Raw genomic sequence first — 16356 nt, forward strand, 5'->3', positions numbered from 1 at the left:
AACTTATTACGGACACATGCTATCACACAAAATGGTAAATAAATTGTGATGAAATTAATACACTTTAATCATTTTTTGCAGTATGATAAGAGTCAAAAAGCACTGTTTTAGGCAAAGGAAAACTGTCCAAATTGCACTCAGAATGCACCAAATTGCACCATTTTTTTCAAAATTTCCAGGGGGAGCATGCCCCCAGACCCCCCCTAGATGACTTCGCTTGCGGTGCTCGTGCCACACAGTCTGTCCACTCACGGAAAATGTTCAGTCAAAAAATTTTCAGTTGCTTCCAGCCATGCCTACGACACATCTTCATCGATTTATTATCTTTAGCTTGACAAGTTTTGTGTTGAAATGGGTGAAATGTAATGCCTTGAAGTCATCCATGCTTCGGGAGGTCTATTTTCATTTTTGTTTCATTGTGTCCAGTTTGCAGTCAGATGCCTGACAGTTATACCTAGGCATGTCTACAATCTAATTGTTTTGAAAGTTTTATCAAATTTAAGCCTGAAGTGTATTTTCAACGGCAGAATGTCCCATAGCAACGACAGTCTTCTGACTCCTGGATAGCCAGAAACTGCCCAGGCCTCAACTTTTACATCCGCGTATCGCAAAAGATGTGTGTGCACATAAGCATCCTTCCACAGCCCCCCATGGATCTTCGAATGCGGCTATTGCACAGAGTGCATTACACACACAAAGTTTAGGTTAACTACTGTGGGTGTTCTGGACTGTGTCCAGTGTCGGTCTGTTGACGTGTTTCTGACCCGACTTGTAGAGATGTTCTGTGGTTCAGTCCAGCTGAGACTGCACCCTTCACCAGTAAAATAGAGTTTTCCTGCTGCGCAGTCAGCTGACTACTTTGCATTTGAGCACAAAAACACAGGTGCACTGACGTCACTATCACAACTCTTCAATTCAACAGTTGCTACTAATATTATTCTTATTACAAAAAAGCAGTAATAAATTCAGTTCACTCAGCAACATGAAAAACTGCATTGGTTTCTCACCTTATTGGCGAACATGAAAACCTTATACATGGAGCATGATGGCTTGATAAATTCCTTATTTATTTTAGCAGGAAATGTTTTATGATGTAATTTGCAACATCCAAATGCAGAGTGTGCACATCCATGTAGTTGCACCTTTTCAAAGGAATTACCTCGTTACATTAATCTCCTGCAAACATACACGTTTCTGGAAAAATAATTTCTCTGTTTATAAGCCATGTAGGCACGTGACTCAAAGAAAACATTGCCTCTTTGTGCATGCAAAATAGTCCACAGTACAGATTAAAAGGACCAAATGTCTTTTTTATGTGACAGGTGGTCTTATTGTGCATGCAGTAACATTGATTGATAAATCCCTTATTGCATTTTTTTTTTTTTGTGTGTGACAATGGCTTTATATGTGCAGTATGTGCATTTATTTGTGCCTTTTCCCTTTGCTTAAAAAATGCAAATATCTACCTTTGATTTCCACACTTCCAAGATAATGAAAATCTATTGTTCCACCACGAACTTGATGCTGAAATAGTGACAGTGATGAAATTGTGCATCCATCGCTTTCTCTGTCCAAAGCAACTGACACACAAAGATGGTGTATCTGTGTGATTAAATTATTTTTCCTCTCTTTTTAAACCTGCAAAAATGTGTTAGGGTTAGGTTCCCGACACATTGGGGACATTTTGTGTCGGAGTGTCCTAATTACTGTTGTAATGCTGATTGTGGTAGGACGGTTCACCCCTTTAGTTTCCTATTCTGAGCGAACTGTAGTGGGACCCAGAAGGGTATTCTGCTGCTGTTGCCCATGTGCTTCAAGGTTAATCTGTTGTGCCTTCATAGATGCATTTCTGAAACACCGGTTGCATCGAGTGGTTATTTGAGTTACTGATGCCCTTCTGTCATCTTAAACCAGTCTGAGTATTCTACTTCCTTGTCTGTCAGCTAGTTGTTTACACCACTGATGAAGAAGGGAAACGAAACCAGTGACACGACATCCCCATTTTGTGGAAATGTAATGAGTAATTTTCATTTTCAATAGGACAGTTGCCAAATACTGCCTAATTGGGCTGGAAACCACCTGGCAACTGTGGGAACAATCCCTGAAGGGAGAAAAGTCACCATCCTGGTTCCAAACCCAACTGATGTTTGGACGATTATTCTCTCTCTCTCTATCTCTATCTCTCTAATGACTCCAGTATGACAAAGTGAAGCAACGATCTTGCAGTATTTATTGCTCCAGAAGAACAGGGAGATGTGAAGTGGCGTACAGTACTGTGTTGCAGCTTGGGCGGGCTCACAACAGCGGACGGTAGCATGGCGCTGCGTGTACTGCCGTGAAGGCTACATGCTGTGCTGTACGCCGAAGAAAATTAAACATGTTTAATTTCTTCCGTCCTACGCGCGTAGCCCTCAACATACTGCTGCGTATTGATGAAAAAAAATAAACTCGTGAAGTGGGCAGTGTGTCACAGTGACATCGACAAATATGCCATTGGAACAGGGGCTTTACTGAATTTTCATGCACTGCCAAGGAGCGGCACGCTACTCACGATACCATCAGTGACTCGACTGCAGAGTCTTTAAAACAGAAAAAGTCAGGTGACCGCCAGTAAGATATTGACATCCATTTTCATGGATATTTCTCTGCATTTTATCAGGACATTATTGATAAAATATTTCAGGACTGGTGGGGCTTCTCTCTGTATGTTATAGAGACCAGAGGCACCACATCTACTGAATCAGTGGCGGTAATAATTTGCAGCTTATGTAGTGGAAACACTGGTGAGTTGTGCTCATGGCTGAAAAGATGTGAAATCAATGAGAAATTTTTTCACTGGTGAGTTGTGCTCATGGCTGAAAAGATGTGAAATCAATGAGAAATTTTTTCACTTTGATACATGTCCTTTCAGATCTATGTTGCACCCAGAGAAGAATTGCTAACTTGTTTTTACTTTTTCAAACCATTTTTTTACCCGAGGCCAACACATGGCCATTGTGTATTGTGAAGACCTGGCGCCCGTCCGTCTATCTGTCTATCCATGTGCAGCATAAGTCCAGTTCTATTACTGCCACAGTCTTCAAATTCACAGGGAACATTTTTGGGACACAGACCTTGTACAAGTTCAGAGATGGCTAACCTTGACCTATTTTAAGAGGTTAAAAAGTCACATTCTGTTTGAATCTGTTCTGCTTTGCTTTTGAGTGGCGGGGGATGACAGCCAATCAGAGTAGAGCTGCACCGTGACGTCAGTGGCTGGTTTCTTCAAAACCGCTCTGCTTTGTGTTTATATGCATGTCTCTCATATATTATGTAAAAGTTATTGAGAAATAAACACTTCTAAAACTGAAAACGCTCTTTTTGTAACCTGATAACACATTTTGTGGCATTAGTGTGCATGCTAACTCAAAGCTAACTTGTGTTCGAGTTAAATGTATCATTAACAGCAAATGCACAGAGTGTGATCTACAAATATTCCTTGATTTGCCTAACTTCCACTTTTATCATAAGCTCACCCACACGCAAAGCCTCCTGCAGACACTGTTGAAACGTAAATATTGTTTTTGATTGACTTATTAATAGAGGGGCTTCATTGAACATGTACAAATTACAAATCCAGTTGTCTTACAAAGTACGTAAGACAACAGGATCTTAATAATTAAACTGCAAATTATAAAGAACACAAAGCTCATATGGCCGAGGGTATTTTAGCATTACGTTATATTTAGAGACTCTAGAGGTGGTTATGTGTGGTTAAAAAAAAAAAAAAATCTCTGTAAATCAGTTTCTGAAACATCCTCTTTGGCACCAACAACGATTCCACGCTCAGTCAATTCAGTCATCTTTCTTTTTCATTATGATTTTTGGTTTGAACTTAAGCAGATCTTCTTTACCATGCATGTCTACATGCCTAAATGCATGTAGTTTCTGCTGTGTGTTTGTGTGATTAGATACTTTAAGTTGAACAGGTATACTTAATGCAGTGTCTGGTGAATTTATATGCCATTGTTGAGCATGTCTGCTTTTTGTTCATTGTCGGCACAAATAAGTCTCGACACTGAGACTGTTCCTGTCAACTACCCCAACTAAATTTACCCACCTTATTCTGTTGGCCCACATTGCATCAGCAAAGTACCTGTAAGCACATGCACAGATAAAAATTGTGCAGTTACACTAAAGTCAAATTTGGGAGCATGTGGTGCTGTGTATCGCAGAATCCATCACACTAAAGAACCATCCTGGTTCTTGATCGGCCTCCACTCCATCAGACAATGCTGTCGAAGCTTTTAGCTTAAATATCCCATTTTCATTTCCATTTCTAAGACTCTGTTGGTGTTGCTTCGACTTGCCGTGGTGAAATGAAGGCTACAGGTAGACGTACATCTGCCCCTCCCGCTGTCAACACCCAGGGTCACCAACAGAGGGCACTGCTGAGGGAGAAGAGCAGGGAGAACCAGCTGGATCAGAACGGATACCAGCACCATGACCCAGAGAAGACTGGCTTTGACTTTGGTCAGTATGATTACCTGTACTGCTAACAGTGTAAGCATAGTACAGCAAAAACGTAGGCGGGTGGATAAATGAGTAGGTTAGTACACCGTGCCAGTTCACGTAGCCAACATCTCAAGAATAATAAAAGCTATAGTCCTGTAACTCAAACAATTAAGAGCTCATGAAGTCATTAGATGGTGGTCAATTTTTGAGCACCACATCAATTGACAATGCAGCTTTGTTTTGCTGATGTAATATCTCGTAGATGTGTCTTCCACCTGCTGAATGCAGCGCCTGCCTTCACTTGAGCATCAGCCAGCAAGTAAAAGCAACAGTGTATAGGATTTATGGGTGTTTCTAACAGAAATGGAATATCGTTTCCATGGCCATCTGTTCATTAGTGTATAAATTATCTGTAACAATGAATCGATACAATTTCATAAGCTTAAAGTGAGTCCTTCATATTATGTGGAATTGGGCACCCCTCATAGATGCTGCCATGTTGATTAAGCAGCCTAAAAGAGGTGTACTTACTCCTTATAGTTGCTGAACCAGTGGTTGCTCCCCTGTACACTACAGTGGTTACCCACACAGGAAAACAAATTTCAGAACACTTTTGTGAAGTGGATGCTTATCAATAAAGAAACAAAAATATGAAGGGAAACTATTGTGACAGGCAATCACATAATGCAGTCCTGCACACTAGCTTTAAGCTAGCAACTGCAGTGAGAAACCCATTGCCCACTGTATGGTTGCATCCAGAGCAGGAGAGTAAAATTAGAGTTGAAGTTTGGATGGAACATGTGGCTGGGAATGGCAACTTTTGGTCAGTAAATTAGGAAATCTAACTCTAATAACTGCTTTGAAACCTTTCGCACACCTCTTTTTCCAACATTGGTCCAGGGTCCACATGAAAAGGAAGATGTTACAATGCATACTGAAATATGCATTTGGGGAAATTTCAAGAATGGTGCCAGCTCCGTCCCAACTCTCAGTGCAGAAGAAAAGTGGTCACAGATATCTGCTCACCCTTTCCCTGAGATTGAGTGCTGCCTCTTTCTGGAAGATGGTCATTTTTGTTTCTTTTATCTCTGATCATCATCTTTGGTCAGTTGGAGATCTCAGCTTCTCATCCCAGTTGTTTCACATCGAGAGCCTGTCCTGTAGCACTGTCTCCTAATTCAGCAATGAAGACGAGTGATCTAAACCTTGACAGTTCCTTATGGCTCAGTCACATGGCACAGGACGATTCCTGAACGAAGGGGAAAAAGTAAAGTCACAATTTGTTGAGAAAAGGTGGACGAAAGAGCTTTTATCAACGAACAGTCTGCAAAGCAAGAGTGCAAAAGGGACGAAAGAGGAACTTAACAAAACCGAAGCTCACTATCTCGGCGCTTTAACGAAACACGCCTGGAGCCACAGCTGGAGCAGTGTGTGTCTGCATCTCTGCATTCCAGGACTCGGCGCTGGGAAGAAGCTCATAGTGCCTGAGTCCTGGAGAAACTGCAAACAGAAGCTGTGGAGATCTGTGCACACGTCAGTGTACCACCTGCTCTGGTTCCTCGTCCAGAACAAAAGAGGGATCATCTCCATCATCATCAGAACCCTCACTGTCTGACGACACGCTGCGCGCTCCGTCTTGCTCCAATTCAAAAAAGGAAAAAAGTGCGCCGTGGTCACTGCTGTATCACACTGTTTTCTAAGCCATCGTATATTGATTTATAACAGAAAACTGTAAAAGGGAGAATAAATATAAATATAAGTGTAAAGATGATTGAATATATCAGAGCAGTAAATTAATCAGTGCGCGTGAACGCACGCATTGACTCGTGTGGTTATTTCCACCAGCTGATCACTGATCCACAACGTGAATTCTTCCTTCCAGAACAGCTCTTTGTATAATCATTTTGATTCATCTACCTGTTGCCACATGTACAAAAGGACTGGATTGTCATTCTTACTCATATTGTTATATTTAATACAAAATAATAAGCGCACACAGCAGCGACTGCTGCCGCTGATGTTGCATTCAAGTACCGTTGGAAATTCCGCAACTTTTTTGTCGTTTCAAATTCAACAGTTGCTTGTGGCAAAATAATTAATTATATCCACACAAAAGATTAATTCTGGCCTATGTAGGGTGCCTGAGCCCATTAAAGCTGCCCCCCACACAGATAAAAAAAAAACATCCAAGCAAGCAGGCTGAGTTTAACCTGTAATTTCGAATGGTACATGAAGCAGCAGCAGCCTCAGCACTCACAAACTGGCTTCTGCACTGTGTGAAAACATTCCGTTGCTCCAACGAAGTCAAATTAAACAGTGCCGTTACAAAAACTAAACAAACGATTAAAAAACGTCAAGAACGACAGCAAAATGAAACAGTCGAATTGAGGTTTTCGTTGCCCTTCGTTCAAATTTTTTAACAGTTTAAAAATCCTGACGACGCTCCAGCTGCAGGAACGAAGGTGCGCGAAGGTTAAACGATGCCAACGAAAGTCCACGTTTCTTGTTTTGTCAGGGCTTCGTCACCCTTCGTTAAGTGCCGTGTGACTGGGCCATTAGGATTATGTCCATAAAACTGAGTTGTTGAAGGTACAATTTTGACAGATTCCCACACCCACTGAGGAAGCGCTTGAGGTTCTGCCATTGTAGATATGCCTCTCCTTGGTAAAGGGGTAGTCCATTGTGTCACGGTCTGACGGAACCCACATGGATCCTCTGGGATCTCAGGGTCATTATTCTGTCTCCTTTTTGGCATAGGAGAAATTTGTTTGTGTACAGGTAATTAAAGGATTCTCTCTGAAGCAATTTTGCTGTGTATGGTGGTAATAAAACCAGAGTCACAATCTCTGCCTTTGTACTGTCCTGTGAACAATGTTTTGGGTGTCTGCTTATAGAAAAAGTATGGATTGTACTTGTACAGTAATATCAGAATGGTTGGTAATTATTTTTGTCACTAGTGTCCTCATGTTCCGTCTCAGCTGCTGGTGTGTCCATTGGGCGAATGTGACTAAGTTCCTCAGCATAACAATGATTGAACATAAAAGTGATGATGTGGCTTTTTTTTCCTCTCACAGCAGATGTACAGAAAGCCACAGACTTTAAAAAAGTGAAGTAATGACATTTTGGATTTCAGAGAGACAAGGACATTTATGTTCGAGAAAGCCCTGGTATCATCTCATGCACTGACGGGAACTTTGTACAATGGTAGCTTGTACTCTCATCTGCCTTTCTCAAGTGGGTTTTCTTTTTTTTTTTTCCTTTTTTATATTCTCCAGGGTTGGTAAAAGATAAATTGAGAGACAAACCAAAACAGAAGGACTTCCTCCGCATTAAGCTGAAGAAGAAGAAGAAGAAAAAGAAGTGCAAGTCTGGTAAGAAACGAGGTGCAGATGCAGGGCCGCCTCCTGTCCTCGCTGCTCTGCATGTACACTGATGGTGACTCTGGAAACTACACCGCAGTGTGTTCACTGTTGCAGTGGCCGAGCATCTGTGTGGGGGAATGTGCTGCGTCTGTCGCTGGCTTCTGTTACTTCATTACTTCAATCCCACAACTCCTCCACCAGTTTTTATTTTTCATTCATGAAAACTTTTTTTTTTTTTTTATGCCGACTGACAGTACTAACGGTGAAAACCCTGATGTTCTGATCATGGCTCGTCATATTTAAACACATATCTAATTATTAACTAGTATTATGGATGGCATGTACAGGTTTCCCTCCATGGAGCTGTAATTTCAAACAGATGTTCACTCAAATTACAAAATGCACATGTATAATTGTACATTATGCAAATGTTACACAGATTTTTGTCACCTGGTTCTCTGATGCTTTATCTCTGAAGTTTTTGTTGCCGCTCAAATGTACTGAGTACCACCATGAATTGTGGGGGCAGCGTTGCCAATAGTTCAAGTGAGACTCGAACATGAAGTATTTAATGTCCTCGTCTCTGCTTTTGTCTTTTGCTGTAGATACCTTCACGTTGTGTTGCCAGAAATGTTCAAGTCTCAGTGCCCTCTAGTTGATGTATTGTGTAACATCCTTGCTAATGTCCATTATGTGGGCAATGATGGTTACATCATTTGAAACACAACTAGACTTGCGTTTGTAAATTAAGCAAAAGTGAGTTTTACCTCTGACTGCTTTGAATTTGACCATTATCAGATTTCATAAGACCCCCAGACCTCTCTGAAGATTATTGATTCTGTATTATTCCCCAACAGCTGTCGCTTTCTGTCAGTATCAGTTGGCTCCTTTTCGTATTCCCGTTCTAACCAGTTGTCCAAAAAAAAGAAGAAAACATCAGCGTTTGGTGCACATAAAATTTTCCAGTTAATGATCTGTTTAATCAAGTCCCAGTGTGGTAGCGTGGTTGTCATCAAAACAGTTGTTTTGATTTCCAAATGCGGCATCAGAATACAATAGACGAGCGATATTCACTGCAACCTAATTTATCTGGTAAAGTGATCAAACCCACGGCAAGACAAATGACTCATTGTACAACGTACCGGCAGGGGGGTGTGCAGTACCCAAGTTCACCTTCTTATTTGTGCTGTAGTTGTGTGTTAAGGTCAGATACAAATATTACCCCCTATCAGGGGGGCTTGAATCGGGGTCAGTGGTATAGGTTCCTTTCTATACTTTTGGTCATCTGCTTGCATCTGTCCAGATAAGATGTCAAATATTGAATAGAATTACCGGTAGCTGAAATTTGCCGGGTTTGTCAATTGCGTATGAGCCCCAAATAATGTCAGAGATCTTTAAATGCAGTTTTGAGAGGGGGAGGGAGGGGTAAGGCTCCTGATTTTGTTTTCTAAGTTTAAACAGAGTGATGTCAGTGTAGAAAATATTGGCTAAAACTTTGATTTGTTAGCAGTCAAGGAGGCAGATGATAAATATTTGGACCTTGAATTTATTTGCCATCAAATTGTCAGAATTTACAGTAACACAAACTCCAGGCAGTCGTTTAAGGGTGACCTTGGGGTCAATTTCAAGGTCAGTGAAATATTCAAAATATTGTTATTGCCACCCTTGTTAGTGTGAGATCTCAAGAACCAGTTGACCATTTTCGTTCATATTTAGCATAAGGGTGTACTTGGGTGATTCCCCCCAACACTTTGTATTACTGATATGTGGGGACCGGGAGGGTCTGTCATCTCGCGATGACTTGTTAAAGTCACACCTGTCACACCATGGCGATTTAGCCAGCACATGCCAACCATATAAAAAAAACCGCTGGAGTACATCTAATATAATATGTGTAAGTTAAGAGCACGCTGATATACTTTATAATACACCGAGCACATCGAAAAAGTTTGGGCATGCTCAAAATTTTCAGCGCATGCCAGTGTATGACTCGTACGTCCCGTACATGTGGGACATAAGTTGTAAGTAAGTTATGCGATTGTTGACACACGATTTTGTAATTTACTCATAAGTCAGACTACGTCCATAATGGCTCCTTCACACTCAGTGCGAAGTTTGGACGGCATTTGGACGAAAACAGTGAAACAGCGCAAAACGGTTCAAAATTGGCGCGTGAAACATCGTGCCGGCGGGAAGGCGTGCATGAACTCTTGCACCTGTGTCCGTCGAGCAGGAACAGTACCAGGTGCACCACATAGCGCCGCTTATGTGGAAGAAATAAAAACCAGCTGGTACGTGTGGAACCACATTGCGCAGCGTATGTGGAATAATTAAAAAAGAAAAAAAAAAAAAAACGCACCACCGTGATGCAAACTCAGGCTTTTCAAAACCTCTGATCCCCTGTCAGAGACTTTACCACTGAGCTACAGAGCTGTTATTTGACAGCTGTGGGAAGCTGCCTCATATCAGGAAGGACATGGAAGTATTAAAAAATTTTTTAAAATCCCACACCATATAAAAACACCACATTTATCATGTGAGCAATACAAATATGATCCGTCTGTTCCTCTGGTGATGACCCATGGTCACAGACATCCAGTCATCAAATGACATGAATGAGAAGTGGTGTGCTCTGATCATGTCCACATCTACTGGTAGGGTGCGTCCAGTCGGCCGCACGTGTTCTGCCCGACACGTCTTGTGGATGGCATGCCACAGCACAGACACCGCATCGTGGAACAGAGTTCACGTGGGTGATGTGACGGCCAGATCGCCTGCTGTACAGTAGTGTTCAGAATAATAGTAGTGCTATGTGACTAAAAAGATTAATACAGGTTTTGAGTATATTTCTTATTGTTACATGGGAAACAAGGTAACACTAGATTCAGTAGATTCTCAATAAATCCAACAAGACCAAGCATTCATGATATGCACACTCTTAAGGCTATGAAATTGGGTTATTAATAAAAAAAGTAGAAAAGGGGGTGTTCATAATAATAGTAGTGTGGCGTTCAGTCAGTGAGTTCGTCAGTTTTGTGGAACAAACAGGTGTGAATCAGGTGTCCCCCTATGTAAGGATGAAGCCAGCACCTGTTGAACATACTTTTCTCTTTGAAAGCCTGAGGAAAATGGGACGTTCAAGACATTGTTCAGAAGAACAACGTAGTTTGATTAAAAAGTTGATTGGAGAGGGGAAAACTTACACGCAGGTGCAAAAAATTATAGGCTATTCATCTACAATGATCTCCAATGCTTTAAAATGGACAAAAAAAACAGACACGTAGAAGAAAATGGAAAACAACCATCAAAATGGATAGAAGAATAACCAGAATGGCAAAGGCTCACCCATTGATCAGCTCCAGGATGATCAAAGACAGTCTGGAGTTACCTGTAAGTGCTGTGACAGTTAGAAGACACCTGTGTGAAGCTAATTTATTTGCAAGAATCCCCCGCAAAGTCCCTCTGTTAAATAAGACGTGCAGAAGAGGTTACAATTTGCCAAAGAACACATCAACTGGCCTAAAGAGAAATGGAGGAATATTTTGTGGACTGATGAGAGTAAAATTGTTCTTTTTGGGTCCAAGGGCCGCAGACAGTTTGTGAGACGACCCCCAAACTCTGAATTCAAGCCACAGTTCACAGTGAAGTATGGTGGTGCAAGCATCATGAGACGGGCATGTTTCTCCTACTATGGTGTTGGGCCTATATATCGCATACCAGGTATCATGGATCAGTTTGGATATGTCAGAATACTTGAAGAGGTCATGTTGCCTTATGCTGACGAGGACATGCCCTTGAAATGGGTGTTTCAACAAGACAATGACCCCAAGCACACTAGTAAATGAGCAAAATCTTGGTTCCAAACCAACAAAATTAATGCCTCGCATATGTGAAGAAATCATGACAAACTGTGGTTATACAACTAAATACTAGTTTAGTGATTCACAGGATTGCTAAAAAAGCAGTTTAAACATAATAGTTTTGAGTTTGTAGCATCAACAGCAGATGCTACTATTATTGTGCACACCCCCTTTTTTTTTTTTTTTTTTTTTTTACTAATAGCCAAATTTCATAGCCTTAAGAGTGTGCATATCATGAATGCTTGGTCTTGTTGGATTTGAGAGAATCTACTGGTACCTTGTTTCCCATGTAACAATAAGAAATATACTCAAAAGCTGGATTAATCTTTTTAGTCACATAGCACTACTATTATTCTGAACACTACTGTATGTTCTGATGTGACGGTCCGTTTCAACCTGGGGGGTTGTCGGTGTCCGCTCCATGAGCACGCTCACTGCAGCTTGTCACCACCACAGCGAAATATGTTTTTATTAATGCCCACGTAAATACAGCAATCAGACACACACGCCTCAGTGGACAGTTGTTTGTCCATGATTGTTCAAACACAGTAGGTGTTGTGTAGCTGGAATGTCCAGAATGACGGATCACCACAGCTGCTTCTGTCGGAAGCTACGCCTCCTGTGTGTGGAGCGCACACACCCACGTGTCCATGTGTGTGTTTTCAAAGTCACACTTGTGGAGAACTTCGATAAATTTCACAGCAGAGCGACAGTGGTCATCTGCAGTCTGTTGTCGTGTGAAGAGTGCAACTGGCCACACATTTTCTAAGTGCCATGTGAGCGGTGTTATATGTTCGTTCATGTCACCTGGAATTTGGTCAGCACCTGCCACAAGAGGGTGCCGCGTGTGTGCGCAAATAGTTGCAGCAACAGGTGTATGAGGCATTGGAGGCAGGGACGACATTACATGGCTTGCACACTATTCCTGCTTCATGCGCACAAAGTGTGCACTTCGTCCAAAATTCGCACTGTGTGTGAAGTGGCCCTTAATGTTGTCCATTGATTGGCTGCAAGCTGCGGTCTTCATACAACCAGACTGTTTCAAATATTAAAAATCACACATGGAGTAAAAGTAAAGTCTTACCTGTTCATTTCAGTTGGATTCACCATCACACTCTGACGAAAAACGTATCCACAGGAAGCCTTTTGAGTTTCAAAAACGAAGTCTGAAAATACTTTAATTACTTGTCATGGCTGAAGAAAAGTTCCTCTGTGATACTGCCACTTAGCGCCACAGTTGCTCCATCAGGTTATGGTTTCTGCACCGGAAGTCGTCCATCAGGTTGTTAAGTTGCAGCATCTGGTGGAGCTGGGCCGATCCGGGACCTACATGGTCTGCTGCAGGTGTTATCCGTTGACTCTGTGAGTGCTGGCTCGAGTCTTGGCTGTCAGTGGAGCCTCTCCCCCCATCGGGCCTCGCACTTTGCACCACAAGTTGAAAGAATCACAGCGCCTCAATCATTAATGTCTCATTTACCACAGGGATCAGTTGATTCTGTCTGCACGTGATGAAATTATCCCATGATCCACAAAGGAGAAAAAAAAATTATAATGTTAAAATTACTGTGTTTTGCCTAGATCCTGTGCTCATCAGTATTTAAGTTTTCCACCTGCAGAACTAAGGATTCCATCTGCGGTGTAAATGCAAATCAAGCCAGACTTAACCGTTCCGACACGTATAACACTGTGCAGCACCGATCCGAACCACTCGGTGGAAATGGGGCTGTCGGTATGCGCGGGTAGTCCAGGTGTGACAGCTGCATTCATTTATTAGTGTTTTTAACATGGCCGGCATACGCAGACTAAATTGTTAAGGTGTGACAGGGCCTTAACATGTATTCATGATGCCCATTTCTGTCCTTTTTTGCAAATAATTACTACCATCTGCCCTACCGCATTCCTCTCCTCGATACCATATCCATTACTCTTCAACCATTCTGTTCTCTTCATGATCGTAGACTTCACACAGCCTGCCTATGGGTCATATAACCTGCTGACATTCATGAAAATTGAAAGAACAAAAATATCATTGTCCAAAAACCTATGGACCAGACTACATTTCCATTATCGTGAAGGCTTAATGTATAAAAGTACTACAGTTTATTTCGACTATTTTTCAGCAACTCTGTTGACATACAAAACAAACTGGTGGGATTGCATTGATTTACACTTTGCATCAGTTTTTTTTTTTTTTGTTTGTTTGTTTTTCCTTCCCTGGTTTTGCAGCATGAAAATCTTGAGAATTTTTTTTATTTTTACAATCTGGACAAAGTATTCCTGACTTCTTTTCAAGCATCTGCTTGGCTGCCAAAGTAGGAGCTCCTACAGTGGGCCCCAGACCCCGGCTGACTTTCAGAATTTTTCAGGGCAGCTCATTCTCATGCCTGATTTTGAAATAGTGTTGATCCTTCACCATTCAATTAACAGTGGTCTTTTAATAATGTGAGGTAAAGTTCAAACATGTAGGTCTATTCCTGTCATACAACCGAAAAACATGCTGCATCATTACCTTGTAAGTGTGTTTATAGCAGGAGAATTTCTGTGAACTCAGAGTTGTGGGGTTTTGGATATATTTAACATAAAATCTCAAACATGAAACTGTAAGCAGTATTTGAGTAAGGGTGGACTACTTTCACTTTCAGATCTGCTCACTGAAAGTAAAAATCTAAATCATAAACATGAGAATGGTGTGGGGGGGGGGGAGAGGGTTGCAGGCTGCGTGAGCTACTTGATCACTTGTTTAAGCCAGTAAACTCAGCACTCAAGACTCTATCTTCAAAAACACCTATGAAGTGTGATTCCTTTGGAGAATGAAAAAAAAAATCTGCCAGCGCTGATGTGTGCCACGTGAATTGTGCATGTGTGACAAGGTGGGTGGGGCCGGAGTGCAGATGCTGTAAAATTATGACTGGATTATGGGATTCTGATTTTATCTTCCTGGGCGGACTGCCCAAGCAGAGCCTATGCATGGGGAACACTGCGGTGCGTTTCCCTTCCCCTGGCCTTGTTTCATCTTGGCGGACGCTGCCAGTGGTCGTCATTAGGGTTTGCTGCTTAAATGGTTCATCCTCATCATTCTTAAATCTAACATTTGCCCATTATGTTTGTTGTGCCACATTTTGTTTTTTCCACCATTACGTGGGAATTTGTTTAGTTTTATTAAAGTTGACATTTTGTTCTGCGTCTGCTTCCCCCCTTCCCTGTATTAACAGAATACACAGGTAGTGAGGAGAATATTGACATCTCAGTATTGGGTCTTCAGTCCAAATTGAATTTCCCACTCAATTCCCCCCACTCACACAATCACAAGCCAGAGGCCTTCACCAGCAGGCCTGGATACAGCTACTCAGAGCAGATACATGTGGATGGTGGGTATCTCTACACGTGTGTGTGTGCCTGCTTTAGTTGGTGTTTGTGAATGAGTCTGGCTTCTTCTCCCCTTCATTCCATGGATTCAATCTATCATTCATTTGTTTAACTCTGCATCAGACCTGTTATCTGTGGCAAAAATGTCTGGTTCAGTTTTCCTTGAGGGGAATAAACCTACCCCTGTTGCAGATAAAACCAGATTTATTCTGTGGTTGGTTGGTTGAGTCCTGAGCTGTTCTTTGCTGCAGCTTGCTTTATCATGTATTTCACAGTAGAATTTTCAAAAAGGAAAAACCTGCATCCTTACAAAGTGTGCTCTTTCTGATATGAATACTAAACCGCTGTGCGTGTGCTTTTTTGTTTGTTTTTGTTTTTTAAACCCGTAGATGATGACAGTATCAGTGACTGGTCCACTGACAGCTGTGGGTGGAGTGACAATGACTTTGGAGTAGATTTTGAAGCCTCCACTCCACCCCTGAGTGTGGACTCTGGTGCCATTGATACGAGTGATCAGGAGATCGTGCGATGTATCTGTGAGGTGGAGGAAGAGAATGACTTCATGATCCAGGTGGGCTGGTTGTGTTCATGTGCAAGACAAATGTTTCTTTATTAAAATTTATATATACACGCACACAGTAAAACTCACTTTAACCATCATTGTATAAACTGGATATTCACACTCATCGGACAAAAGCAAAAGTCCTAATGGTTTTGTATGGTTTTCTATGTGATAAACACCGTATATACCGGATTTTGTATAACGAATTTTCACTCACATCGGACAAAATGTCCCGCCCATCGCAATGTATTTTCATTAAAACCGGACAGAGCAGTCTGGAGGTGCCTAGTAACAGAGGTACAAAATGAAATTCAGAGGTACTGTATTTCCGTGATTAAAAGACCAGCCGTTTATTTATTTTTTTCTTCTTCAAACCGTGCTCTGACACAGGACCTAAACGAGGCAAGGCCGGTAATTATTAACAAAATGCTGGTTGTTGCCTGGACTGTAATATGGTGTTAGATTTCACACATATCCCTGGGTGTGGCGAACCAAGCCCCTTTAGATAACAGCCCTCTGTGCAGCTGTGAACCTTCCCTGTGACATGCACCTACTAAATGACAAGAGTCCACAAAAAAAACTGCGATTTGTCACTTTTACGTCTTCACTCCTGCCTCTCCCATCATATTTTAATGTGCAGTGCGCCCACCAATTACATTTCGCTCATGGATAAAATACGTTTGCCAGAAAAGTCTGCAAATATGACCAACTT

General features: G+C 41.7%; 1 protein-coding gene across 1 annotated transcript in view; it reads left to right on the forward strand.

Moving 5' to 3' along the window:
* phf20a (PHD finger protein 20, a) overlaps positions 1-16356 on the forward strand; it is a 76426-nt gene that overhangs the window by 46862 nt on the left and 13208 nt on the right. The window contains exons 9-12 of the mRNA XM_034167609.1: positions 4324-4512; positions 7770-7865; positions 14929-15084; positions 15472-15653. Coding sequence (XP_034023500.1) covers positions 4324-4512; positions 7770-7865; positions 14929-15084; positions 15472-15653 — 623 coding nt within the window. The remainder of the gene's footprint in view (positions 1-4323; positions 4513-7769; positions 7866-14928; positions 15085-15471; positions 15654-16356) is intronic.

Source organism: Thalassophryne amazonica, chromosome 3 (genome assembly GCF_902500255.1).
Source record: "Thalassophryne amazonica chromosome 3, fThaAma1.1, whole genome shotgun sequence".
In the NCBI taxonomy this organism is placed as follows: Eukaryota; Metazoa; Chordata; class Actinopteri; order Batrachoidiformes; family Batrachoididae; genus Thalassophryne; species Thalassophryne amazonica.